This window comes from Hirundo rustica, chromosome 5, assembly GCF_015227805.2.
Source record: "Hirundo rustica isolate bHirRus1 chromosome 5, bHirRus1.pri.v3, whole genome shotgun sequence".
NCBI classification, from domain to species: Eukaryota; Metazoa; Chordata; class Aves; order Passeriformes; family Hirundinidae; genus Hirundo; species Hirundo rustica.
Window position 1 is genome coordinate 73,056,706 of NC_053454.1, and position 27,585 is coordinate 73,084,290.

The window sequence follows — 27,585 nt, forward strand, 5'->3', positions numbered from 1 at the left end:
ATGGACAAGATCCTGGAGGGGCTGGTGAGTTCGTCGCACCCGCTGCCGCTGAAGCGGGTGATCGTGCGGCGCGTGGTGGAGTCGGCGGAGACGCCGCTGAGCCAGGCGCAGTGCCGCGCCATGTTCGCGCTCGGCACCCGGCTGGTGCTGCAGGGCCCCGACCCCTTCCAGCGGCAGGTGGGCCGGCAGGTGCTGGACGCCTACGGCCGCTTCCACCGCGCCGAGTTCGAGGCGTTCTTCAACCGCGGGCTCGTCCTCGGGCTCCTGCAGCGCGGCTACGGCGAGCTGAGCAACCGCGACCCCGCCATCCTCGACTACATCCAGGCGGGGCTGCGCCTCATCATGAGCTGCCCCTCGGTGCTGGAGCTCTTCGAGCTGCTGCAGGTGGAGGCGCTGCGCCTGGTGTGCGAGCGGCCGGCGCCGCCGCTCTGCGCCCGCCTGTGCCAGCTGCTGGGCGACTTCCCGCAGTGCCTGCCCCGCGGCAGGAAGCTCTCGCTCGCCTTCTGCCAGCAGCTGGTGCGCAGCATCGCCCACTTCCAGAGCCAGGGCACCCGCGAGGCCGAGCTGCGCCTCTACGTGTCGCAGGTGACCCAGGTCAGCGCGCTGCTCAGGAGCGTCTGGAAGGCCGAGCCCGACACGCTGCTGCCCTCCCTGCAGGAGCTCTTCGCCGTCATCTCCGCCGCGGGTGAGCCGGGGCGGGGGTTATCCGGGAACGGGGAAAGCCTTCGCGCGGGCAGCGGGCACACGCGCGCTTCACCGGGGGCCGCTGCTCTCTCACCCCGATGCTAAAGTGCAGCTTGCCGACTGACGAGAGAGCGGAGCCTTTTTTATTTCCTGCCTGTTCCCCAAAAGCTAGCGGGGGGGTAGTGGTTTGTTTTGCTGCAGAGCAGGATGGTGTTTGGGAAAACTCCTGGTGGGATGCTTTAAATTATAAACCGAAATGAAGTTTTGAGTGCCCCGTTAAGAAGAATTTATTGGCAGTAAAATGCGCTTGGCTGTTGCCAAGAAGTTGGTGCCAGACTCTTTGGTGGTGCCCAGCGACGTGGCAAGGAGCAAAGGCCGTAAACTAAACCACAAGTTTCACCTTAACGTGAGGAAGGACTTGATTAGATTGGGGGTGGCAGAGTGTTGGAACAGGCTGCCCGGGTGGGTCGTGGAGTCTCCCTCTCTGGAGACATTCCAGCCCTCCGTGGGTGTGTTCCTGTGTCACCTGCTCCAGGTGACCCTGCCTTGGCAGAGGGGTTGGGCTACATGATCTCCAGAGGTCCCTTCCAACACAGTTCTGTGATTCGGTGAAGAGCTGCTCTTCCTTCTTGCTCCTTGGAACTGTTTAACAAATTAGGGTCTATAAGTAATGTATGTAAAAGCAATGTATAAAAGTCTAGGAGGCATCCAGGGCCTGAGTAAGAGAAATGTGAGTGTGAATGGGTCCTTTCTGACTTCTGAAACCTGTGAAGTACCATAATAGTTCCCATGGAAAGTGCCTTTGCTGTTGAGGCACCTTGGAAATTTAACATTGCATTTTGCCATAAGTGGTATGGTTAGCAGGGAGTTGTTGAGCTAGGACGTGGGGAATACCAGCTGCTCTAAGTTCCTTGGCTTAACGTGAAGTATAATAAGCAACTTACGGTGCTTCTTTTTAGAAAAATACAAAAGCTGCTTCTCAATTCACTTAGGGTGGAGGAGGAGGAAGTTGGGAGATTGTGGTTTTCTTGCATGGCTGTGAAATGAGCTAAAGGAGTTTGTAACTCAGTGCTGTTCCTTGTCCTTAAGTCATTGATACGTTCTAATTTTGGTTTGTGGTGATAGAATGCAAAATGTAGGATAGATTTATTGTCACTTTTAAACTGTGGTGAAGTTGTAGGGTAGAGCATAAAGTTTCCTTTTTTCTGTGGGGTTTTGTTTTTAGTCGCTCACCTGATGTCACACTCCATTGTTACAGATACTTCGTTCGAACCCTCTGTTGCGCTGGCAAGCCTCGTGCAGCACATACCACTGCAGATGATTACAGTACTCATCAGGAGCCTTACTACCGATCCTAACGTGAAAGATGCAAGCATGACTCAAGCTCTGTGCAGGTAATGTAGCTCATTGTCAAGGGGGAGAAGAGTCTCTTCCTTAATCTTGCCTTTCTTGAGTTGTTTGTTACTTAGGTTCCATTGGAAAAAAAAAACAACCGAGCAAAAGCATAAAAAAGATGGTATTCCAAGTCATGCTTTTTGGCATGTTAAGGTTTAAGGAGACATATATATATATATATATATATGTATGTTACTGGCGTGGTTTCAGTTTGAGGCTGCTGCCTTCATTGCTGTTCTCTAGCCCTGCTGGGGTGGATGGAGAGGGTTAAACAGGAACTAAGATGAAACACCTGTGTTCCTCTTAGATGACGTTTTAAGTGAGGTCTCCTGCCTTATGGAAGATGGCCTAAGCAGGAAACTTCATGGGGTTTACAGTCAAGCTGAGAAACAAGGCCTTGTTTTCAGAAGATGAATCTTTCTGCTTTTCCAAGAAGCAGCGTAGCATTCTCATGTGATGGTATTAACCATCATCTCCTGCTCTGAAGAGAGGAGACAGTTCAAAATGAATTTTACTGCTTAGTTTTGAGGGGGTTTTTTTTTCTGCTTACATATCCTCACGATTTTTTAGTAGGATTCCCAGAGAGCAGCTTCCATTACCCTTTTCACTCAAACCCTCATAGGTTTTTTGCTGTTCTTTGAGTGACAGAGGAATAGGAATGATGTAAAAGCAATTGCATGTTATGTTTGTCACTGATCTAACCTTGAGTAAGCATGGTAGAGATGAGTAGCAGTGTAAACAGGCTGGGATTCAGATTGCAATCTTGGTTAGTGTCTTCAGGTATGTGAAGAACAGTGATGCAGAGAGATGGCAGTGATAGAAAGATGAAGACTTTGAAGCTTTGTTGTTATTGTTGTTGTTTGCAGGGGTGGGGGGTGTTGTTTTTTTTTGTTTAAACCCCCTTGAAGAAGCTGTTACTGAGCACTGAAGGGTAGCAAAATGGGTTAAACAGGGGACTATTAGAAATTTGTATTGTTTAAACAATAGCTTTTAAGAAGCCTTAAACTAAAAGTTCAGTGTTTACAGTGTTATGACTTTTAAGTACATCCATTTGAGTGTGGTGTAATACTGAAGCATTCATGCAGTGTAGCACTTGAATATCCTGGTGGAATACTGAGGGCTTTCTCACACTGAAAACATTCCTGTGTTTACAGGAAGGTGAGAAGCTGTATTTCAGCTGAAAACATAATGGAGAGAAGCAGCAATAGTAATACAGTTTGGTGTGAGACATATTGTGTAGAAACTTTAAAAGCTTCTCCTCGATCTAAGAGATTTCAGCCAAGCTGTGTGCCCGGTGTAAAAGTCAGAGCTGGGAAATTTCAGGATTTGGTCACGTTGATAGCTTGCCGGTAATGGTGGTTAACTTTGAAGTCAGGGTAGTTTTAACATTTCTGTTGCATTGGTGCATCAAGACAGGGTGATCATATAAGTGTAGCTGGAGTACAGCTTCCCTGGGTGCCTCTGCTTAGGGAAGCAATGAAATGCTGAGCTTTGGTTACAGTTGGGGCTCTTACTGTCAGCTGCCTTTTTTTTTTTTTCTTTTGTACCAGCCATGTAGCGAGTGAGTTTTTCTCTTGTGTTTGAAAGGGAAGGACACTCTTACTTGCATAGTTCATTCTTTGAGGTAACACTCTCTCTTAACAGCCTCTAGTTTTGTTCCATGGAACCTTGTTTTGTTTCTGACTACTCTCATGCCAACACTGCATCCAGTCTCTTTTCCTGCCTCTGGCAACCCTTTGCGGTTATTAGTCTCTTCTGGCTTTGTGGGGCAATTGTTAAGAGGTTCATGCAGCTGGAATGTCTGGAGCACCAAGTGGCAATGGTGTCATCAGGCTTGCAGCATTCCCAGGAGATGCAGAACTCCAGGCACAACAAGGTGCCAGCAGAGCTTTGGTGACTGTAAATTACAGACTTTGTTGCTCTCTTCCCGAGTGCCACTTCTGTGGCTCTGCAGAGTCTGTCTGAACACAGAGTAGCAAATCATTTCTATTTAACGGAGTTTATGAGGGCACAAGATCATGTTAGAAAGGGTATTTGGCTTTTGCCTTGAGCTGGTTTTGATTGACTCAGCTGTCTCCTGAAACCTTATCTGAAGCATCAGTGAGAACAGCAGAAAACAGCTGAATCTCTTTGAGGATATATGGCTGCTTTGAGTCTGCTTCAGAACTGGGAGGAAATGGACTGGCTGTACTCAGGATCCTGACAAGTATAATGCTTTTTTGCACTTCAACCCAAGTATCTTTGAAAAGAGAAACTGAAAATTTTGCTAAGAAGCACTCCTGATATGACGAGGAGCTTATCCTATTAGAAAAAATGTAAAATACTGTAAAAGATTTGTAATTGGCTGGGGGTACCAGGTAGTCTGAGGATCTTCTGTTGCTATTTTGGTGTTTGTTTTTTCCTAATCTGAGGGATTCACGCCTGAGCTGGTAGATTCTTTGATGTGGTGAAAAAGATATTTTGTGGAAGGAGTTACTGTCCGAGGTTGCACAAATAAGGTTTTTTTTCTATTCAAAGATATCAAAAATACTGTCCTTACTAGGCACGTACATGGGTAAAAGACCCGCTGATTTTAGGGTGGTGTGGGGCAGAGGGTCCTCCTGAGGCTTTCTGTTAATCTAGTCAAACCCAAAGAAGCATCTTCTGTTTATATTCCTGTTCATCATGGCCCATACTAGTACTGCCTTTGTAGTAAAAATGCAGTCGTTGATTGCAACAGAGCAGAAGCCAAGAGAATGCAACCAAAATCCCTGATCTTTACCTGCCGGGTGGAAATTTGATGCTTTTTGGGGCAGTCTCAAGTAGGTCTGCAAGTTCACCTCTGTCTCTTCTTCTGGCTTTTGTTTCTGCTCTCAAAATCCTTAACTCTCGGGCTAACAGTCAGATGTTTTGGAATAGTGGTTGTGATGTAGGGCTCTACAGAATACTTGTCCAAGCGGTTAAGAAAACAAAATTTATTGTCATTAGGCTTAAATTAGCTGTGCAGATCTTTCTGATGGAAAGATTTGAAGGTGATTGGACTATGAATTGTGGGGTCTTTTTTTAGGTTAAGGTTATTTCTTTGCAGACAGAACCAGTTTGGGCCTGTGTTTTTGATTTTCTGTTTTAGAAGATATATGGGAGGGTTGCTCAGGATAAACATGTTTCAATTTAACATCTTGAGGAAATGAGAGTTTTGTGTAAATTCAGGGTAGTGATTATCATGTTGCTGTGTTTTTTCCCAAAAAATTTTTTTTGTAGTAATATGGCAAGATTTATGCTTGTTTTTTAAAAAGGCAGTTGTAAAGATCCCTTATTTTAGGGAAACCTTTGAATTTTATACGTGCAGTTTGTACATAATTCTAAGATCTATCATTTTAACTTGTCTCAGTATCTGTCCACTCTCATGGTAGAAAGTTTTTCCTTCCACCTAATTAGTGCTGCCTCATCTTGTTGGAAGAAAGCAGTCTTGTGGACAATTAAAGAAAATTTCAAAATATTGCCAAATAAAATCTCAGAAGAACAAAGCCTAGATTTCATGTTTTAGCTGGCACTCCCATACAGTATTATCCATGTCTTAGAATTGCTTCAGCTCATCTGCTTGTCTACTCAATGTGTTTGAAATGACTGGATTTCATCATTAATTGGGAGGGTTGGAGTTGGCTTCTAGGAAGGCAGCTGGAAGTTGAAGAGGCTTCCTGAGTGTGGGTAAAAGGTGTTAGAGGGGAGGTTACCAGTACAGACACCTTTTCAGCAGTAAGTTTTTCTCAGATGTTAGCTGAATACAATCAGGGTGCATTTCTAGACTAATAAGAAAATGTACAAAATATTGACCTTTTTATATTTACGTATTTCTGGGGATGTGTATTTACTTCAAATGTATTAAATAAATCATTATTCATTTTAGAGTTCAATGACTTGAGATATAATCAAAATTAATTGACCACTTGCCTAACACTCCTGCATTACTTAGTGTGAGTCCTATTTTATAAGCCTGTAGCAAGGTAATGTAGAGTATATTTTCTGTAGAGATTAAAGTTAGTGGCGTTATGTGTATTTTCATATTTTTTGTTCTCCTGTTGCCTTGCAGAATGATTGACTGGCTCTCCTGGCCTCTGGCTCAGCATGTGGAAACATGGGTGATTGCACTGCTGAAAGGATTGGCTGCAGTCCAGAAATTTACCATCCTCATTGATGTCACTCTGCTTAAGATCGAACTGGTAAGTTGGAAAAGGGCATTCGAAACTGAGGGAGAGGGAAAGGAATTGCCACCAGCCGTGCCATTTGTGTAGCCTCTTTTTTTATTGCAACATACAGCGTTCTTACTCTGCAAACAGGTAAGTGCGTCTGTAGCCGTCACTTGCATGTGGTGATTCTGTCTGTTTCAAATGGCTCTGTGTTTGGAGATCGGTGTTTGTGTTTACTGAAATTTTACTTCGCAGATTCACTGAAATAACTGTGGGTTTTTTTAGGTCTTTAATCGACTTTGGTTTCCTCTAGTGAGGCCTGGTGCCCTTGCTGTCCTTTCCCACATGCTGCTTAGTTTCCAGCATTCTCCAGAAGCTTTTCATTTGGTGAGTTGCTCAATAACTGTTTTTCAGTGCTTTGAAACGTCACTGTGTGATTTCTGCAGTGGTGTAAAGAGCAGCGGGGTTGATGCGCTTGGCTTTTGTCTGCTGGAAGGTCCTAGAGTCAGGTTCCTGTGGAGGCTTTGTAGCTTCCACATTCAAGCACTTCATGTACAGCTGGAAGCAAGCATTGTCCTTCCTCTTAGGCTCACCTGTTTCTGGCAGGAGTACCTGGGCACCGCGTTCTGACCGCGTGCTTCTGGAAATCCGCGCTGTGTGTGCGGAATTGCTGCCCAGCTTTCTCAGCCAAAGTAGGGGCTTGAGGATGGCTCTTTGGGGAGAGCAGCTGACAGGGAGCATCTGCTCTGCATAGCCTGGTCACCCTGAACAGGCTCAGGAGACCGAGCGCTTCGCTGCCAGAAAGCTGTGCTGCCTGTGCCAGTGTTCAGGGACCAGTTAAAGGTCGCTGTTTTAATGACCCCTCTTCAAAATGCGTTTCGTTATTCAAGGAGGGTGTGACCGGTGATTGTGTTAGTGCAGCAAGGTGTTCTCACGCTTGGTCTTCAGCTTAAAGTTTAGGAGAAGCGTCCGAGTTCTAATAGTAACAGCCTGGCACATTGTTTCTAAGCTGTCCCCAAGGCTCTGAAGGGATGTCACACCCTCGTTCAATGTCCGAGTAACTGCCTTATGCCTGTTACATGGCTTGTTAACAGGAGATGTCTCAAGTTTCTCCACTGCCCTGAGCTTGTCTTGGGATAGAAATTTGAGTCACAATTGAAAGCTTTGAATATGCTCAAAACAGAAATATTTCATCTATTTACTGTCTTGCTTTTCTCCTGAGAGAGACAAAACATTAGAAAAAATGTAAAATATGAGATTGTTAAATCAAATTCCTCTTTCTAGAAGAAACTAGGAAAATTTCGATTGGAGGCTGCAATGCTGTACTGCATAAATACCTCCCTGCAAGATTTAATGACCATTTTTCCTCCATTTTAAACAATTTTCTTCACTATCATTTTTTGTGCTACCACCATTTGATATTCTGTAACGTCTTCTTTCACTTTAAGTGCTTGCTTACTTTTTAAATAGCAAGTGGTCTGATTGTGGAAGGGTCAAATGCACATTTGCTAAATAGAAATGAATTTACTTGGTAATGCATCTGAAATTACATTCCCCCTCCTTACACTTGAGCATCATTAGCATAAATATTTTTATAGCAGAAGCAGTCTTGTACTTATGATGTAGAACTTAACGATCATCCAAAATCTACTGATGTATAAAAGCTTATTGCAACCTCAAGGCAGAAGTGGTAATTCTGTGTTGTATTCCAAATATTAACCTGCAGGATTATCCAGCCTGCAGGATTTGACTCTTTGACAGAAGTGAGAACCTGAGAATCTTCTCTTCTTCCCATGTGCTTTGTCTGTGCAGAATTACCACGTCTCGTATCTGCCTGATACAAACCTCCTTCTTGGAGAGCAGTAGCTGGTTTCTCGGTGCTGTGTACGCACATTCATGAGGTGGAAGATGGAATTCTCTCATTGCAATAGCTTTCACTATTGAGCTGTGGTACAGTGCACACTTCATCTTTGTGTTTTTCTTTTGGAACAGTGGGTGTCTTGCTTACCTAAAGAGCAGGGCTTATTTATCAGAGGTGTAAAGATTTTTTTTTTTTAATACTCAGAGAATTTGAAAAAAATGGTAGATCAATATTTTGCACCTAGCCCTTTTTACTTTTTGTGTTTTGTGGTTGGTATTCCTTCCTCAGATTCCTGTGTTCTTATAGTTCTGTCTGAAATGTTCTGCATTTCACGCCTTTAGCTTACTGATTGTTTGGTAGTAATTAATGATGAGAAATTACTCCGTCAACTTCTTTCACAGTTAATCAATTTTGATCGCTTGGAAGCTGGCAAAGGTGTCTGAAGTACTTTGGTTCACGGTGAAAAAATCCCTACTCTCTGTAAATTGCTTTGAAGTAACTTTCTGCTCGATGTCTTAAGGCTAATGTCTCGTGCTTTTAAAAGTCGAGAGCTGTGCTGAGGGAGAGGAAGGGGATGAAGTAAACATTTCTGACTGTAGTCTGACCCAGTTGAAGGTAGTCCTGACTCTGAAATGAGTTTGGACGAGATGACCGTAGCTGTGGTGAACTTTGATTAGGTGGTAGCTAATGACAGGGACGTGGTTTGTGGGGCTGCTCTGCCTCACTAGGTGGAGCTGTGGCTCGGTTCCCTTCTCCTAGGAGCAGCGGGATTAATGTGTGCATTGGCTCCTGAGTCCGAGCATTGGCTTCTGCTAAAGAAAACGGAGAGGTTTGTTTTCAAAACCGCACCTGTGAAGTCAGAGCGAGATACTAAACTGCTAGTGGTGGCACAAAAGCAAAATGCTTGCAGTTAACATCCTTAATAAGAGGAGTGCTTTAGGACACTTGCCTATTCAAAACCTTAGCATGCACCTTCTTAGTTCATAAAGTTCCTTCTAAAACTTGCCGTGTGAGCTAAAGAGAGCATTGAATAATGAATTGTGCTGCTCGAAAATTATCGTGTGTAAGGAATAATGTATGTTTTTCAAGTCATTGTTGCTCAACCACTTCTTATTTAATGACAAAATTGCCAGTGCCACATGCCCTGTCATTCAGCACGTATAGACCAAGGAGGCTCAATGGAGTATTTAGCAGAAGATAACAGTGAGAGACTGCAGTTAACACCTGTCTGTTTGTTTGTTTTCCCATTCAGATTGTCCCACATGTGGTCAGTTTGGTGCACTCCTTCAAAAGAGATGGCTTGCCTTCCAGTACAGCCTTTCTGATGCAGCTGACTGAGTTGATACACTGTATGATGTATCATTATTCAGGATTTCCAGAGCTCTATGAGCCCATTCTGGAAGCTATTAAGGTACATTAGGAATGTTAAGAGCATGGAATTTTGTTGTTGTTTTCCCAGATGTGAAGCTGTAGTTCCACAGATCCAAATTCTTTCGAGCTTCCACGTGGAGAAAAGAGCCAACCACGTAATCTCGTGTCAATCCTGTGTTTGAAATATAAAATAAATATAAAGCTTTGAAAGAGAAGGTTGGGGGAGGGAAGGGAACAGGGGCTGGGGGGCTGCTGTGTCTCCTAGGCTGTCAGGGACAGCAGCAAGACCTTGAAGGAGAACTGGGGAGCAGGGGAAGAGACGCTATTGCTGAATGGCAGGGCGTGTTACAGAAACAAATGAAAAACCTGCTAAGTGTGCTAAATGTTTCTCTCGTAGGATATGCCCAAACCCACTGAAGAGAAGATTAAGATGATCCTCAGTCAGAGTGCCTGGACTTCTCAATCCAGTTCTTTGCCATCTTGTTTATCGAGACTTTCTGGGAAATCTGAAACTGGGAAGACAGGCCTAATAAATCTAGGAAATACGTGCTACATGAACAGTGTTATTCAGGCACTTTTTATGGCTACAGAGTAAGTGCTTCCTAATAGCTCTTTTCATTGCAGATAATTCTTGCAGTTACTGCATTCTCGATTTTCACAGAATAATAATATATCCTGGGGTCTCTCAGCTTGCTAGAGCTGAGTGGGTTTTTTTGTACTCAGTGATTGCTTTGTTCGAGTTCAGCTCTGGAAACTGCAGTTTTAGCCACTGAAAATCCTGATCCTTCTGCCCAGTGTCAAAAGACAAGTTCTTTTTTTCCTCACTGTCCTTGCTCACTACCATATTGTAAAAAATTTTGGTGATGCTTTTGTTATAATCTGGAGGTGTATTAAAAAACATGTCTGTCTGTATCCCATTCATGCACATTTAAATGTTTAAAGGCAGATATTTTGCAGGGTTAATTCTTACCATACAGTTGGTTTTTTTATCTTCACCAGTATTAAAGGGAAGTGTTAGGTGTTTTGCTTTCTTTCAGTTTGAAGTAATTATCTGAGCTGGAATGATAGCTGTGTTGTTAGAAGTCTAGCAAGGAAACTGATGTCTCTCTCTTTCATTTCAGTTTCAGAAGACATGTTTTATCTCTGAATCTAAATGGCTGCAATTCCCTAATGAGAAAATTACAGCATCTTTTTGCATTTTTGGCCCATACCCAGGTAGGTCAGTTTTCCATCTGCTTTTCTTTAAGCCTAGATCTATATACTGAAATTGAGACACAAACATGATGCCACAGGAGTCCCCTGGAGCACAGCAGGTACATGGGAACGAGTCTGCCTTCAAATGCTCAGATACTGTGGATGGAATTAGGAAATGCACGTTTCTCTAAGTGGAAGATGTTGGCATTCTGTCATTTTTATAAATAGGCAGTGATAGCTTTTCTTTGAGAAGAAAGAATGAGAAAATCCAAGTAAGACCTGAGTTGATTTACAAGCTGATTTTACGTATTTTTCTTGGGTAAGCTGTGACCTTCTTCAGTGATTTTTACACTAAATTCTATTTTAGTTCAAATTCTAATGTGAGCATTAGAACATTATTAGCTGTTCAAAACATTTTGCTAATGCTGGAAAGGCACAAGACATTTCTGTTCTTTTTGAATGATAGCAATACACTTGTGGAGGGGATGAGGCTGGATCAGCTTCAAAATAAATGGGTACTTGGGAAGTACTGGTGTTCTGAGGGAAGCAAACGGGTTTTTTAACTCCCCAGTAAGAATGGTAGCTGCTATCATGCATAATACCTGGCCTGCACTCACTAAACATTCATATTTGCCAGCAGGATCAACTATTTTTATCTTTGTTCTAGAGGAGATGGCTACAAAGCTAATGGCTCTCCCTTCATACGATTCAGTTGTTCAAATTGTTCGTGCCGTGTGTTTCATTCAGCTGCTCTGGGCTAATGTAGTCCAAAGTTCAGCTGCTAATATAAAATAACACAACCAATTTTTTACGTGTTCCTACGTAACCCTGCCTGTTCTCTCACTTGAACAGAGGGAGGCATACGCTCCTAGGATTTTCTTTGAAGCTTCCAGACCACCTTGGTTCACCCCTCGATCGCAGCAGGATTGCTCGGAATATCTCCGCTTCCTGCTGGACAGGTACGGGAATGCATCTGGAGCCTTTGCGTGCCGTGTGGAGCTCTCAGGAGCAGTCGTGGGATTGTTCCGCTGCTGCGTGGGGATCAGGAATCTCCAGCCTCCTTCCTGGCTTTCTCTGGCTTTCTCTACGGGCTGCAGGCTGCTTTTCTGCATGGCTTCAGCCTGTGGTGAGGCCTGGATGCCATCTTGTATCCACATGATCGAAAACAGATTATGGTGGTAACAATGTGCCACTTCTATAAATCTAAACACGGGTGTTATGTTCGAGCTGTGGTCCTGTTGTTGAATTGGTGTGGTTGCTGAGAGCAGTTTAGTTGTGCTTCTGGAATTTTGTATTGGTGGAGACAGCTGTGTTTCATAGAAGGCACATAAGTCACGAAGAGATGTGCATGTCTTTATAACCAGCTAATTAAGCAAGCAGATTAACTGTGGCAGAGTTAATCAGTAATACCTAAATTTATTAATAACCATCGTTATTTCTGGCTTGCTGAGATGGGACTTAAGCAATATTTACTTTAAAAGGCATTCTTCTTCTGGATAAATGTATCTCAATAGTGAAATAGCCTTCTCTTTTTTTTTTTTTTTCCCCCACATCTTGGGTTTCTCTTTTAGTTTGGATTTTCTTGCTGTTGTTTCTTACCTTTCCTGACTGCAGAATTCTAACATTTCCTTTGGAAGTAGTCTGGCAGTAGACAAATAGTTACTTTTTCTCTTACAAAGTCTGACGTACAGGACCAGTCAACTCAAGAGCTGATTTATTAACACAATGTAATGGTAAATGATAGAAACACTGCTGGGTTTTGTTAATATGTGCCAGTTCTTGCAATATATCCCTTGTGTTCTGTTATATATAAAGAGATCCACAATAAATGCCTCTTGTGCTCCGTTTTGGATAGTACAGACCTCTATGGTTCAGCTTCCTTGCATAAAAAATAACAAACATATTTTTTTAGTGTAAGACACTTCTAGCAACCTAACCATCCGTATTTGTTAGCTGGAAAAGGAGTCTAAAATAGTGTGGTAATATTTGGAAAATAGCAGAGTTACTTGGATTTATTTTTCTTTGTCTTCAGGTTGCATGAAGAAGAGAGAACTTTGAAAGCGTTGTCTTCAGCCAAGGGTTCTGAAAGCATAATGACTGACGAGTCCCAGGCACAAGAAGCTGTCCATAAACCACAAGTGTTTACTGAAGCACCTTGTGTGGGAGGTGAAGAGAGAACTCTGATAGAGAAGATGTTTGGAGGAAAATTGAAGACTAACATATGCTGTTTGAACTGCAAAAGTACGTCTCAAAAGGAAGAAGCTTTCACGGATCTCTCTTTGGCTTTCTGTCCTCCAGCTTCCTTAGAGAATGTCGATCCGAAGTGCACGGAACATTCTGAGGTGAAAGATGACTGCGTGGTGCAGAGTAATACTTTAGCAGCCAGTCCTGCTGCGGGAGCACCTCTCAACAATTTGGAAGTGAATCGTGCGTGTGGCACGATCACGAATGAAGGAACCATAGAAGACTTTTCCTGTGAGCAGAGCTCTGAGAATACGACGATTTCTGAGCTCAAAGTTGAAAATAACGGGGATCTGTCTCAGAGCCTAGTAGGTAAAAATACCCTGTCCGTTACAGACTTACTCAATTATTTCCTGGCACCTGAGATCCTTAGTGGGGACAATAAGTATTATTGTGAGAAGTGTGCCTCTCTCCAGAACGCTGAAAAAACTATGCAAATCGTCGAGGAACCCGAATACCTCATTCTCACTCTGTTGAGATTCTCCTACGATCCAAAGTGTCACGTAAGGCGCAAAATCTTGGACAACGTTTCCCTGCCGCTCGTGTTGGAGCTGCCGGTGAGAAGGGCGGCGTCCCCTTTAGCTGTTGTGTCGGGAGCCTGGTCTGTTGGCGTGGAGATTTCGGATACTGGAGAAAACCTGGCTAAGAAACTGAAGCCCTCAGGTGCTGATGAAGTGACCTGCCCACAGCTGGTGCCCTACGTGTTAAGCTCTGTGGTGGTGCATTCTGGCGTCTCCTCGGAAAGCGGGCATTATTATTCGTATGCTAGGAACGTAACTGGGACGGGGCCTTCAGGGCTCTGCCACCAGTCTGCAGCTCTCTCTTTAGTTTCTCCTCAGGATAAGCTGTTCACGGAGGAGAGTCCTTGTACTGTTGTAGAAAACGAGCTGGACGCTGAGATGCCAAGAGAATGGTTTCTGTTCAATGACAGCAGAGTGACGTTTACCTCATTTCAGTCAGTCCAGAAAATCACCAGTAGATTTCCAAAGGACACCGCTTACGTGCTGTTCTACAAAAAGCAGAACAGCACCTGTGGCTTCAGCACCAATCCAGCAAATGGCCTCTGGGTAAATGGAGACCCTCCTCTACAAAAAGACCTCATGGATGCAATTACGAAAGATAACAAACTGTACTTGCAGGTAAGATGGAAGTTTCGTATGAGGGCTGTCTCCTTAAGCCTCAAGGGAGGCAGTCCAAAGGAAAGAACAAGGTAGCTTTTAAGTGTTCTGCTGTATTGCAAACTTGAGAAATCACCATTCTGGCTTCACCTTGGCACTGCTGCCCTGGTTTCGTAGGAAGGTTGTCACTGTTAGATGGGAAATGTCCAGGAAAACGGCATGAACTCATTTCAGTTTAAACTTTGAGTGGAGGTGTTTGTATAAGTCATTTAACCACTCGTAATTCCAGGCAGGAGAGCTTCAAACAGTTGAAACTTTCATTGCCTTTACTAAATTAAAAGAGTGGCTTAAGTTTACTTAAAAACTTCGAAGTGATGTTCTTACTAGTGCTTTTATATTTCTAGTGAAGTTTTACTTACAAAACTGTGCTTACCCAAATGCTGGAACAACTGAAGTGATGACCAGATACGGGTGACTGATTCCATTTTCCCTGTGCTGTATCCTCTGTGGGACCAGCACTGCCAGCAACACACTCCCTGTGGTCTGGGAACTTCACCTAGCTGTGGCAGCCTTTTGGCTGTTAAAAAAAAAACAGCAGTGTTTTCCACACTTCGGTGTGTTTTCCTTAGGGCATTGCTGCTATTTTTGGGGTTTCCAGGAGTTGAAGTGTGTTTTACTGTATGCTCTTTGATGGGTTAAGCTGTTCCTGTAAGGGTTATAGGTCAACTCAAATTAGAAGAGCTAGGTAAATTTAACTTAGAAAAAGTGGGCTAAATCTCACTGTGGAAAACCGGCTGCAGGTATGTTACAAAAACAAACAGGAAAACCGAGAGCTTAAATTGCACCTCTGTTATTTTCAAGCTGTATGGTTAGACTATTTATGTCCTGTCTGTCTTTGCTTGTGTGCCACATCTTGTCCTGACTTTCTCTTGGCTTCTGTAGCAGCAATCTCTGATCTCAGAGTTGCAGAGAAGCTTTTGTTGGAAGAGACCTTTAGAGGCCATCTAGTCCAGCCCCTGCCATGAGCAGGGATGTCTTCAACTACACAGGTTACTCCAGGTCCCATCCTGCCTGGCCCTGAGTGTTTCCAGGGATGGGGCATTTTCCACCTCTTTGGGCAACCCCCAGTGCTTCACTGCCCTCCTAAAACGTTCATTCCTTTCATCTAGTCTAACTCTACCCTCGTGTAGTTTAAATCCTTTTTTTAGTTGTAATCGTCTCAAAGTGAAAACTGTTTTCCAAGCATTTATTTTTGTTTGCTTTCTAGGGATTTGTTTGTTTGTTTTTAGGTCTTTACCTGCCTTTCACTTTTGAATTCTTCAGTATTTGCTTTCTTTGTAGCATTCTATTAAGTGCCGAGTTTCTGAGCTCCTGACGTTCTCTCATTTTTAATTGAGGCTCATTACAAGTGCTCAGTTACTGTTTTTCTCAAATTAATGCTAATACCGTGATTCATTGAATTAGATTATTTTGATTTTAAGATGCCTGTTTCACTGTTGGTTCAGAGTTCTAATCTTTTCCAGCTAAGTTAAAAACATATTTCTGTCCTGAGAAAGCCTTTAATTTTTAAAAGACGCATTCAAAAGAACTCTGTATCTTACTGCTTTTGTTTTGCAATTGCATATCAGTTTACTACACGGTAAACAAAGATGTTTTCAGTATAAACTAAACCTGCAATGTGGGTAGTAGCTCCCACTCCATTTAAAACAAATTTAGAAACCCTTTCTGGGAGCAAGTGGAAAGCAAGGGGGGTGCTCTGCATTATTCTGGGTCCAGAGAACAATATTGACTATCAAGTCTTACTAACCTAATGTAGTATTTGTTGGGGTAAATATAATAGATATAACAATCTGAAAGCGTTAAACATTTTTAGAAATAAGGCTGTTGCTTGTAAAAGTGCCAGTGCTGTGAGCTAAACAGTTTGGTAGTGTAGTTTTTCAACTGAACAGGCAATTTATGCAAGGTCTGCTCTTCTAATCAAAATCTGCAGTTGATTTCTGGTACTACAAGTGAGTTTTTAATAATTCCTTGTTATTCCTAGTAACTTAGTTAATTTTTGGTGTGTCATAGTTAGCCAGATACCTATGGCTCCACATACTGCTGGAGATGGCATAGTACTCTCTTCAGGAATGTGGCCAGTTCATCTGTGTGGATAGTGTCCTCCAAGTATCTTACATAATTTTGAAAATGAGTATGCATTTCAGCCCTTAGTTACTGTCCAGGAGTTTTGGACTTAGGCTGAGTTTTTGAAGAGGGCACAATGATTTTAAACTCGCTAGAACTACTTTTAGCACCTGTGAAAGTATTTGGGCAAGACTTAGTTCCTTGGTAGTTTAATAGGGTCAGGTAGAACTGAAGGTGACCCCTGTGGTTACCAGAACCCCGTTCCAAAGTTTGCTGCCATTGCTTTAGGGAGGTGTGTGGTGATGAAGTGTCATGTGAGGGCAGCTGGCAGTGTGAGCCTTAGCACTGCAATACTTTCAGGTTGTTGCCAGCTCCGCTGTCTTTTCCTGTTGGCCTTGCAGAGCCAGCGCCTGCCTTCCCTCCCTCAGTGTTTGAAGCTCTGGCCAGTTTGAGAAGGGTATACTGAAGATGCAGAATTGCTTCAGGGTTTATTGAGCTAGCTGGCCAGAGACAAAGTAGTGCACGATATGTCTAATGACTCCATCCCCCTGCTTAGATGCCTTAAGAAGCCTCAGGAGCATTCAGCTGAAAAAGCAGCTGGCAGGAGGCAGAGCTTTCACTTTCCTTCCACTTGTGCAGGTACATTTTCCAGCGGTTGACTCGGATTTTTATGAAGTGCTTGAGAGTTGCAGCCTTACTGAGTTGTGACAGTTAGCATAACAATAATACTTGAAAGCTGAAAAGCTGCAGTGAACAGAAACTAGGTAGCTTGTCCATCTTTTGGCTTTTTATCTGAGTACGTTGTTGCTGTACGCAGTTGATTGAGTGGAATGAAAAAGTGTCTTTAAAGTGATTAACGGTGATTTAAAGGTTTTACCTTTCAACTCTGCAGCCAAGAACAAGAGCATCTGGAAATGGCTAGGATGAAAATTTAGACGAAGCTTTTATCAAAACCTGTTTTGTTAGTTTCTCATCAGCAGTCTCTTGTAGTGACGTTCCACGTTGCTCTAAAATACAGTTTTAGCGTGAACTCGGATGGGTTTAGTTTTGTGTCACTGTGCTTACTGACAGTCAGCAGAACCGTACATCTTAGATTGGCGTGGATGTCCAGCTGGAAAGTTCAGCAGAGCTGCCGGCTGGAAATGAGTGGTGCTGCTCTGAAAGCCCTTTCACGGGCACGAGGCCGTGGGTTGGCGTTCTGGCTTTAATTGTCGTTACGCTTTCGTTTCAGGAGCAGGAGCTCAGCGCTCGGACGCAGGCGCTGCAGGCCGCCTCAGCCTCGTGCTCTTTCCGCCCGCACGGCTTCGATGACAACGATCCCCCGGGGAGCTGTGGGCCCGCCGGTGGGGGAGGAGGGGGCGGCTTCAGCACCGTCGGCAGATTGGTCTTCTGAGCGCGCCGCTTCCAGGGCGGGCCGGAGGAACGCCCAACTCTGTCACATACTGTCTGTCCCAGGCTTCCAGACTCCATCCTTGTCCTAAAGCAAATGTCGGTGGTTTTTTGCTTCTGTTTTATTTGAAATAAATAAGCGCATAATGGAAAAAAAAAAACCTACCTCTTAAAAGTTCAGTTGCTTTCATAGAAAGGTATGCTTGCCCAAAAACTGGAAAATTAAGATTTTTTTTTTTTAAAAAAAGAATGACATCGCGTCAAACCAAACAAAATGCACTTACGTCAGTTTCTCTTGTCCTCATCCGCTGAATGAAGAAAGTTCATTTTTTACTCTGATGGTATTGCTTTATGTGGAAACCCATTTTCAGGTGGGCTAAACTGCATCTGTAGTCTCTCACCCGCTGCTTATTTTCAAATACGATACCTTCGTGGATTTTCAGAGATGATGCAATTTGTAATGAAGGCAATAACTTAAATGTGACGTGATACAGTACTTTCCAGGTTCAAAATTATTCAGTCCGTTTCCAGTGTAAATGAAAAGAAAAAAATTTATAAATATTTGCTAACTTGTTACCCAAAAAAGTGCATGTTGTGTAGGAGCAATGTTTTTAAATAGAAATTGTTAACTTTGTAGCATTTCTAATTGTTTTGAGGATTTTAAAATTATTTCAGGGACTATATCTACTGAGTATTGGAAAGGAAGAGATTCTGTATGTGCCTTGCAGTACTGTAACTTAAACTCTCTGAGGCTGCAAAAGATGAGAAAATGTCTTAGTAGTCAATTATTTTTGTCAGCATTAGAAATCAAGACATTTCTAGAAAGCTTTTAGGTCTCCAGAAGTAAAAAGCTGTTTGTTTGAAATGCAGCAAGTGTTGCCCTTTATTTTTTGATTAAAAAAGCTACATACCTAGGGATCTGTAACTTTCCTGGCCTGTACTGCTGAGGAAAAACCGGTCATAAAAACGGAGCCGAGTTGGTGAAGTCACAGAAAAGCTGCCCGTGTTGGATCTTTGCTGAGGAGAGTCTTGTCAAGTTTTGCCCTGGGGTTTTGCTGGCAGCGAGAACTTTGCAGTGAGTTCGGGATTATTATTTTTATTTTGTCTGCAGAAGCCCACAGTGATTGTGCCTGAGGAGCGGTGTTGGACTGCTCGGTGGCCAGCAGAGGCTGGGCATCCCCTCCTTTCAGTCTTGGCAGAGAGAAAGAGCAGCTGTGGTTTGATGTGCAGTGGGGATGACAGAAGTGAAGGACTTAGACTGTTGAACCCAGTGATTGATTCTTGAGTCAGCTTAGAGTGAAGTGGAAATTTCTTCAAAGTGTTTTTACGGAACTCTGCACTGTTTTTGCTGTGTTTTTATATTCTGTTAGCTGACAAAGTGCGTCCTTAAGAAGCATGCGGACCTCGCGGGTTTTAGCACAACTGCACAAAAATAAGCAGATTTCTTAGAAAATGCTTTAAGAAAGCGTAAGGTAAGTTGAGAGAATGAAGTCTTGTTCATATGATTCTAAATATATGGAGTTTAGTCTGCAAGGTAACTTAGCCTGCAAGCTATTTTTATATTATCACTAAAACTATGCTATTTACTACAGGTTCAGGTGTTATACTCAAGAAAGCTAGAGCAGCTCACTTTGATTTTTTTTTTTTCTAAATACTTTCCAAGCTTTCTTGTGGCAGTTTGTAATACCTTGGCTTTGGCCTGCTCTTCTCATTGCTGTCTCAGCTGTCGGTCTCTGAACCAGGGGTTCAGCCATGGAAACATGGAATGTTTTGAGACCAGCGTGAGGAACGTTTTCATTTCATTGCACTTGGATGAGATTTTTTTTTTTTTTTGAAAGTTCACTTTGCTTTGAAATTCTGCAACTTTTGGTCTAAGAGGGTTTTTTATTTCCTTTTAGGCTTCTCTGCCAGTGTGCTCTGGTTTTAAAACGTTTTATGAGACAGGTTAATTTGGCTCTCCCAGACTGAGGACACACTAAAAAGCTGTCTACTCTTTGCATTACCATGGGAATATTTTGTGTCTCTGTATCAATTTACTCTTCATTTTAAACTACAAGTAAGCAGAAGCAGGGGCAAGTGGTTTTACTCTATATGAAATCATAATTTTGTAGAGGTCAGTTTTGTTTTTATGTTCTCACAGTAAAAATACTAATTATGCAGCCTACCTAAAAATAATAGGCAGTATGTCTTTCGTGTACCTGTTGAGCTATATTTATTTCATGAGCTCTTGGAAGTCTTTCTACACCCTTGTTTGCCTTTCTAAATGAGATGTTAAATATGGAAAATTTACATGAGAATAATGCCAATCAGGTTGGATCTGCTTAGGTGCAAAATGATGGATGTCTGAAACTGAAAATGACTTCTTGCTTTTGCCTTGTTGACTTTCTGTCAGTGCATTTGCTTGGGGTTTTACAAGTCGATTTTAAAATTCAGGACACCTTTTTGCAAGTCTACTTGCTGACCTGACAGCTGTCCTAGGCTGGTGAGCCATAGACACCCAACTTGGAAGGTTTCAATAAACCTCGTGGAAGTGGAGAATTATTTTATGTTTTGAAATGTGCACCTCTTTTATTGTTACAGGAATGGTGTTGCATGCCGCTGTCTTCTGGACATGAGAGAAAAATGAACATATGGTGCTTGGATTTCTGTTGCTTGTGAATGAATGCTGGATGGTTTACTTAGTTACCTTTTTGGCTCCATTCTTAATACTTTTTCTAGGTTAAATCAATAGAAAGATACAAAATTTGTAAGACTGTTGCAGAAGCTTAGGGTTTTTTTTTTTTTGTTTCCTTTCATGACAGAGACACAGTTGTACCAACCTCAAGGGTGCTATGTCTTTTAAAATTGTATTTGCTTCTACCAAGACGGACTGTGATTTGGTCTTTGTTTTAATCGTCACTGGAGCTGTATTACCTTTCTTCTGTGCTGTTAATTTTGTACAGTTTCTTTCCTGTGGAGCATTACAGTGGATTACTGTGAATGTCTCCCCTGTAACAAGGGATTGCAATGTCTGTGAGCCCATTTATCCAGGATGAGGAGAGAAGAGGCTTCTTTGGATAACTAAACAAATCACACTTTCTGGCTAGCTTTTTTTTTTTTTTTTTTTTTTGTGCCCTTCTCTGGAAAGTTAAATATTTTATCTTCTCTGTGCTCTGGAAGTTTAATTTCTTGGATAAACTGGGTTTTTTTGTTTCTTTTTTAAAATCTATATTAGTAAATTTGTTCATTGAGTCAGAACACTTTTTTTTGTACACGTGACAGGAAAAGGGCAGAAGCTCTGGGCGCTGAGAGCATTGAGAGAAAATCAAGTGGGTATAAACTTTCTGTAAATAAAATTGAGATTAGAAACAAAGTTCCTAATTCTGGAGCAGCCTTCTGGGCGGAGCCTTGCTTTGAAGGAAGAGCCAGCTCTGTCTGTGAAAGAAATTAATGCAAAGCGGTGTCTGAACAGCAGGCAACTAGACCTGATAAACCAGAGGTCCCTTCCTAGAGTTTTGCTCTTTTGTTGCGTTTCCTGTCTTGCCACATTGCCAGTTTTGTTTTTAAGACTCAAAAAGTCGAGGGTAAATAAAGGGAATATTAAACTGTGAGGTAACAACAAAAGTTAACTGCTCAATTTTGGGTGGTGTTTGTCTCTGATATAGGGGAGTGAAGCATAATAATCACCAAATCATGGCAAGTGGAAGCTCGGAGGAGTTGTGATCCAAAGAAATGCGCTCCGTTTCTAACACAAGGCTGGTTTCCTGGGGTAACAACCTACAACGAGAGGTAATGAGTTGTAGCACTCGGTATCCTCAGTAGGCTGTAATCAAATGGAAATTGTTGGATATTTTCCAAGAGTGAGCAAATGATCTGCGATGTAAATGAGGTCAGAATAGACAATCTTGAAGGCTTTCATGTTCCCTGCAGCCAGTCATCGTGGGTGTGCCTGAATCTGAGTTCAGAGCTCTGAGTGATACGCTGTTCAATCACAGGGGTCCGTGGGGAGCCGAGGTTGGCGCAGTGCTGTCTGTGTTGTGTCCCACGCCAGCCCTGGCTGCGGGCTGTAGTGTGGCGCTGCCTCGGCACACGTGCTTTGGGCTTTCAGTGCACAGGGGCAGCCCCTGATTCCACCTGCCTGAGCCTGAATTCAGGCATCCAGATCCAAGGCACAGCAGCCAAAACTCCCCGGAGTGAGGCGCACGCCAACGTCTTGTAATGCCGTATGCGCCCTCCTTATTTACAGCAGAAAATCCTCTCTCTTCTGAATCTGCAGGATTCTAGATAGGAACATGGATTCAGGATACACATTTCTTCTTCCCTCTTGTTTGGTTTTTTTTCCCCGTGCAGATAATATTTTTAGGAATCAGGTGTAAAAGTGCGTTAATAGACGTGTCAAATAGACAGCTCTGGGTGGTTCCTCACGTGAAGGTGCTGTGGGAAGGAGGGACAGCAGGTGGGAAAGGAGAAGAGCTGGTACTGAGCTGGAATGAGACAAGTGCAGAAAGGACAGGGTGGCTCTGTCCGATTCCAAAGTTGCACACGTTTTACTTTCACTGCTGTAACTTTATTCCACCAAAGGATACTTTGTCAACAACGCCTCCTGTTACAGGAGCCTGATCCTTCAAAAGCTTCCACTGTGTCATTCTACCCATTTATATTTTGGGGGAGAAACCTCTCAGTAGGCATATTGAAAATATGCTGCTGAATGTATTTAGGGTTGAGGTTAAAAAATGAATTCAGCAACAGGATATGTGATTGTGCCGGCAGCTGGGGTATCATACAGCATCCTCGAGGCCGGTGGTCTCCAAACTTGGATTGCACGCCCATGTCACTAAAAACTCCTACATGTGCACACAAGATGTATATTTATTAACTTGTAAATAATATATGTACGACTATACTAATATATTATGTACATACACAGGAGTAGAAATTGAGAAAGTATGAGAGCGAAGTAAAATAAAGGCTATTTTTAAATTATTTAAATTATTTAAAATTTCTTTTGTTAATTCTGCAAAATACGCTTTCTTCTTGCACCCACATGGATTGTCATGCACCTCACTTTGGAGACCACTTCTTTAGGGTTTAGTCTTGGAAAGAGTTTTGACTTGATGGGAACAGGTATCAAAACTGACCAGTTTATAATTACAGTTTCTTTTACTCTGTGAATATAGACTCGTCCTTAACTTTGTGCTGCATGACTCTGTTTTGGATCTCTGTTTATTCAGAGTTCTTAGAAAATTTGGTCCAAGGGCTGTGAACTGTTTTGCCCTTTGTTTTCCTGCATTGTGCATTGGATGACAAAAGGAGAGGTGTCAGCTCAAAAGTGGTTTGCAGAAATGCAAAGCCCTTCCAGTTTGGAGGGGAGGGCATATCCCCTGCCAAACACAGGCATGTGTTAGTACTTGGCTTTAAAGGTTTTCAACTGACTTGCCCTTCCTCAGATGTTCACTAAAGAATCGCAATATTTAGTGCTCAGCTTCTCAGAGGAAAGTAATTCATTTTCTTGCTGTATCTTTCCTGGTGTTTGTTTTACTGAGCTACAGTTGAAACCATTTTCACAGTATGCCTGTTCTTAAATCTTGTAAACTGGCATAAATTTTTAATAGTATTTCATGTCAGTTTCTAAAAATTGATGGGGCAAAATGACTGTACATGTGTTGGGCTGCATAAAGAAGGCAATATATATATATCTTACATGCCTCAAAAGGTGTCTCAAAGTACCTGAGTCTTCATGTGTTTGACTGGAGCGGCAAGATAGATGTTCTAGTAAAATATAACAGTGGTGATTTGGGGGTTTTTTTGATTGTATACTTGACCTGTAAATCTCAGCTTGAAGGATCTCACACAGAAACGTGGAAAATAAGGCATCTGAGAACTCTTGGTGGTCCGAGTGTATCTGGAGGATGAAGCAGCTGGATTTCCTGTGTATTTACGATGCAGTGGTATGACGGTGTTTCGTTTGAGTTGTCTTCTCAATTGGTGATACTTCAATCTTCAAAGAAGATGAAATTACTTCAACCTGTTGAAATCATGAAGGACATCATAGTTGGTTAAAATGCAGCCTTTCTCAATGAACATGGAAGTTATGGCACAGAAACATTCAGGCCTCCTGTAAATAAAGACATGATTCTCAAAAGCTGTTTTCAACTTTGCTGTATTTTTCCTCAGGTTTCCGCAGCCTAGAAGTTGAAAGAAGGCTTTTGGGCTTGGTTGTTTTTCTTGACTGCAGGAGTACCTAGGAAACTCAAACAATTAACTGGCCAGTTAATCATCTGTGAATTACTGCTGGGTGCTGAACTGTGTGAGAGGGAAGGGAAAGGTTTGGGTTGCCCTTAGAATATGTAGTTTGAAGTTGAGTCTCCTCGAGTTGGCTGCCCACAGCTCCCTCTGGCATTAGAAAGAGCTGCCTTTATGTGGTCTCTGGATTAAGTTTGGTACTGCCTGTGAGGAGAAAATCGTGGGAACCTCCCCTTCATCCAAGTCCTATTCAGGCTAATTGAAGAATTATTCTTGACCTGAGCTCTTTCAATTTTGCTTGGATTAAGTAACTTGAATCTGCTAACTGCCAAGGACAGATCAAGCTTTAACATAATGCTATTTTTAATTTATTTATTTTTTTTAATAAGCGCTTTGGCTCCAGTAGGAGCTGCTGGTAGTGTGCTGTGCTTTAAACATCCCAGGTCTGCAAGGGGTTTTTCCTGCTGCTGAGACCATGGAAACGGCAGCTATGCAGAGTTCCTTGGGGAAGGGAATTGTCTGCACATAAACAAGCAAGTGGCTGGATGGTTTCATCATTTCCATCAGTCTGCTGTATTTTGTGTTTGGGGATTTGATGCGAAAGAGGACGTGTAAGGATTGTCTCTTTTTTAAAAGCAGCTGCAAACGTTGCTGCAGAAGGAGGCTCAGTTCCTGGAGCAGGATCCCAGGCAGTGTCAGTGTGATCTTGCACAGCAGCCTCCGAGAGTAGCGCTGCTCCCGCAGCGCGTGTTCTGCTGGAAGGAAAGACAAAAATGCAATTAGTCCACAGGCCTGCAGTGCACCCTCCCTTCACAGATCATAGATGGAGACCATTTCCTTTCGTTGGGGGTGTCAGAAGCAGAGTATTTCTGCAACTTCTCATTTTTTTGGGAGCAAATCCGGCGTGGAGTTTGTGCATTGGGGTCAGTGTTTCTGCAGCTGTGATTGCACAGAATGAGCCACAGGTCAGGAGGTGCTTCAAGTGCAAGGGTTTAACTGAAAGAAACGTGAGCAAGAACTTCAGAGTGTGTGGGTATGCAAAGCTGTGGATTTCCTACTCTTTTTTGGGGCCAGAAAGAGTTGGCTTTGTTTAAGCAAAACCGTACCAACTTCACTTGTCACGTATACATAAGGAAAAAATGTGGGAAAAAGTGCAGCAATCACTTGGTCAAGGTAATTCTGACTTACTTGTGTTTTTGTTATTTGAGCTATAATAATGCCCAGCCTAGCCCTCTACATTTTATTTAAGCAATTTTTTTTTTTGCACAAAACTCTATTTTTTGAGGTTTGTCTTTTTAATTTAATTTCTTTTGGAAATAGCTGTTTAATTTTTTGGAACCATTTTCTGCCTTGCATGTTCTCCCCACATTTTTGAAGGATCATAAGCAATTTCTTACATAAAGAGGGGTGGGTGGGTGTAATGACAATGTAATTCGGTGTGATAAGTGTGTTATTTTAGGTTGTAGGTAGCCTTGTCCTTGAAACTTCTTTAACCCCGGATATTTTTTTTCAGATGCATGTTATCCTTCAGATCACTAGGTCACAGCAAGACGATTCTCTTTACCCCCCTTCCTACTTAAAGTGCCACAAGGAAAACTGAAGGGATGCAGCCAAGAGTCTGCCTGGCCAAGAGAAACTGTGGTGTCGCAGATTAGAGAAAATTGTCATTTGGTGAGTTTTCTCAGCAGTTCTGTGTTTAGTAGTGGTTTTAACCTATTTTGCCCCATCCACCTGGGAGCTTCCTTTTATCTTACTCTCCCCTAAACAAATTTGGTGGAAATCGTGCTTAGCTTACAACATGCGTCCTGCGCTGGCTTCAGCAGTGGCGTGGTTCTTCTCCTCTTCTCATCCACGTTCCCCCTCCTCATTCACATCTGCGGGTTGATGCTGACCTCTCCAGGGCACAGATGTATCCTCGACGGTCAGGTCAGTACGGGGCTGCGCTAACACTGTGTCTTTCGTGGTTAGCTTCTAGGTGCTGCTGCGATGAACATGATTCCCAAATGTATCAGACACAGGGTAACAAAAATGCAATTAGAACACTTAGAGTTAACTGTTGCATCTGTATAAGCAGTGACTTTCTGTACAGTCTCAGTTCTGCCTTTAAAAGTTCAGGCAAGCAGCAGTTACAGTAAAATGTTTTGTGTCTTCAGCACTTGTGAGAACTCCTGCTGAGAAGTCTGTATAGATTGTACTGGTGGAAGAAGGTAATAAAGGGGTAGGTTTGCTTCAGGTATTTGTAGGGAATCGCAGTATTAAGAGGTTCTCACAAAGGCCAGTCAGTGCTCATTTTTATGCAGGGGTTTGTGGTTGCAGGTGCTCAAACCATTAACAATTCAGTGCCAATTGAGGTGTTTTATGTTTGGCTCTGAATAATGTTGAACTCCAGGGCAGCACAAGCATTCTGCTGGTGGTGGTTCTGTGTTGGCTGGAGGGAAAGGTAAATTACAGCATCTTCATTCAGATGGAGCCATGGACACTGGTGGTGAGGGGTAACAGAAACCTTGTCTCGGTTTTGTTCGTGTGGGAGTCAGTGAACTAAGTGACACCGCTCTGCCTGATTGCCAGGTAGGAGCTTGCCCTGTATTAACAGGGTTTGAACAGTGATGAAGCAAATTGCTGTGTGACTTCCAAGTACATTACTGCTTTTGAGGGCAGAGGCTTTTCTGAAATTGAATTTCTCAGTTGGTAGCTGTGAATTAATCTGTGCATGTGGATGGAGTATGTGAAGAACAGGAAGGAACATTTCTGATTAAAACTGCCCTGACTCAAGTATTCTTGTAGAGTCTTGCCCGGTTTTTTCTCTAATTGTCCTGCTTCAGAGATCAGGGTTGCAACTTCAGCTGTGTTTTGTTTCCAAGGACTTCTGGACGTCCTTTGTTGCATCCTTATGTAAGGATTTAACTCTCTTTGAGCGGCGTAAGATTTTATAAGTCTATTCCAAGCGTAATCATTAAATGCGAGTAGTTACTGAGGTCCCTGATGTACTGCATTAATTTTGGAGTAATTATGTGTTTATCCAGTAGAGAGCACTGATGATGCTGCTATGCATTAGTTGACATTCCCATCAAATTACCCGGTGTTGTCTTGAAGATTTGTGCTGTGGGGCACTGGGCTGGGCTTAGGAATGTAGAGTTTTTTCCTAAGTCACTGTCTGCCATAAATAGTTTTGGGGGGAAAGAATGTACAGCAGGAGCCTGCAGGAAATGCTAAACTAACATTTACCCTCAGTTTGGAGGCACAGCAGTACTGCAGTGTCTCCTTTGCACTAAAGAGCTAAGAGAAGCCTTTCATGTGGAAGTTGATGGACATCCCTCTTGGAGCAGCTGCTGCCAGGACAGTTGGGATAAATGGCTGAGTGCTGATGCACAAGTATCTTAAACATCTCCGTGGTATGGTAAAAGTAAGGTGGTTCCTGCCTCTTGTTATGTAGCCAGAATCTTATCAGCAGTGGCTAAAAAAGCATTTTTATTCGTCATCTTTCAGGCTCTGCCTTTGCTTCAGAGCTGAGCTGGATGTGAGACAGTTCACTGAAGCTGGAATTCCAAAGTCACCATGGGTGATGCTGCCTTAGCCAGGAACGCTTGTCTTTGAGATGTCAAATGGAGTTTGTGAGCAGCAGCTTAGAAGTCCATTTACTCACTTGGTGAGAAAATTAGATGGAGCCAATAAGAAAATGGAAACAGAGCCACTAGTATGTTTCAAAACAAACAAGTGTATCTCAAATTTGTGTCCTGGACTGCGGGGCAGCATGGTGACAGATACTCTGCCCAACGCAGTTCGTTCTTAAAAAGAATCACTGAACTGTTAACCTTGCATC

The 27,585-nt window shown here is 42.8% G+C and overlaps 1 protein-coding gene across 4 annotated transcripts; it reads left to right on the top strand.

The window, feature by feature from the left end:
- On the top strand, positions 1-23,664 carry USP38 (ubiquitin specific peptidase 38). Of its 4 annotated transcripts, none has more exons than XR_005700818.2 (11): positions 1-685; positions 1,943-2,078; positions 6,149-6,278; positions 6,531-6,632; positions 9,359-9,517; positions 9,875-10,068; positions 10,599-10,692; positions 11,524-11,630; positions 12,704-14,051; positions 17,386-19,015; positions 20,124-23,664. XR_005700818.2 is itself a non-coding variant. In XM_040064431.2 (10 exons), the coding sequence occupies exons 1-10, from the start codon at positions 1-3 to the stop codon at positions 17,545-17,547; spliced, it is 3,117 nt and encodes a 1,038-aa protein (XP_039920365.1). In that variant the 3' UTR covers positions 17,548-23,664. The 4 variants fall into 4 exon arrangements, 1 of the variants encoding a protein (XP_039920365.1); XR_005700819.2 differs by having other exon boundaries at positions 21,188-23,664; XR_005700820.2 differs by having other exon boundaries at positions 17,386-18,618; positions 21,188-23,664.
- The last annotated feature ends 3,921 nt before the right edge of the window (positions 23,665-27,585 follow it).

Excerpts from the sequence above, each read along its gene's own strand:
- USP38 (XM_040064431.2), top strand. The coding sequence starts at position 1 with ATGGACAAGATCCTGGAGGGGCTGGTGAGTTCGTCGCACCCGCTGCCG. Across the intron at positions 686-1,942 it reads CGCCGTCATCTCCGCCGCGG|ATACTTCGTTCGAACCCTCT; the intron begins GTGAGCCGGGGC and ends CCATTGTTACAG. Across the intron at positions 14,052-17,385 it reads ATAACAAACTGTACTTGCAG|GAGCAGGAGCTCAGCGCTCG; the intron begins GTAAGATGGAAG and ends CTTTCGTTTCAG.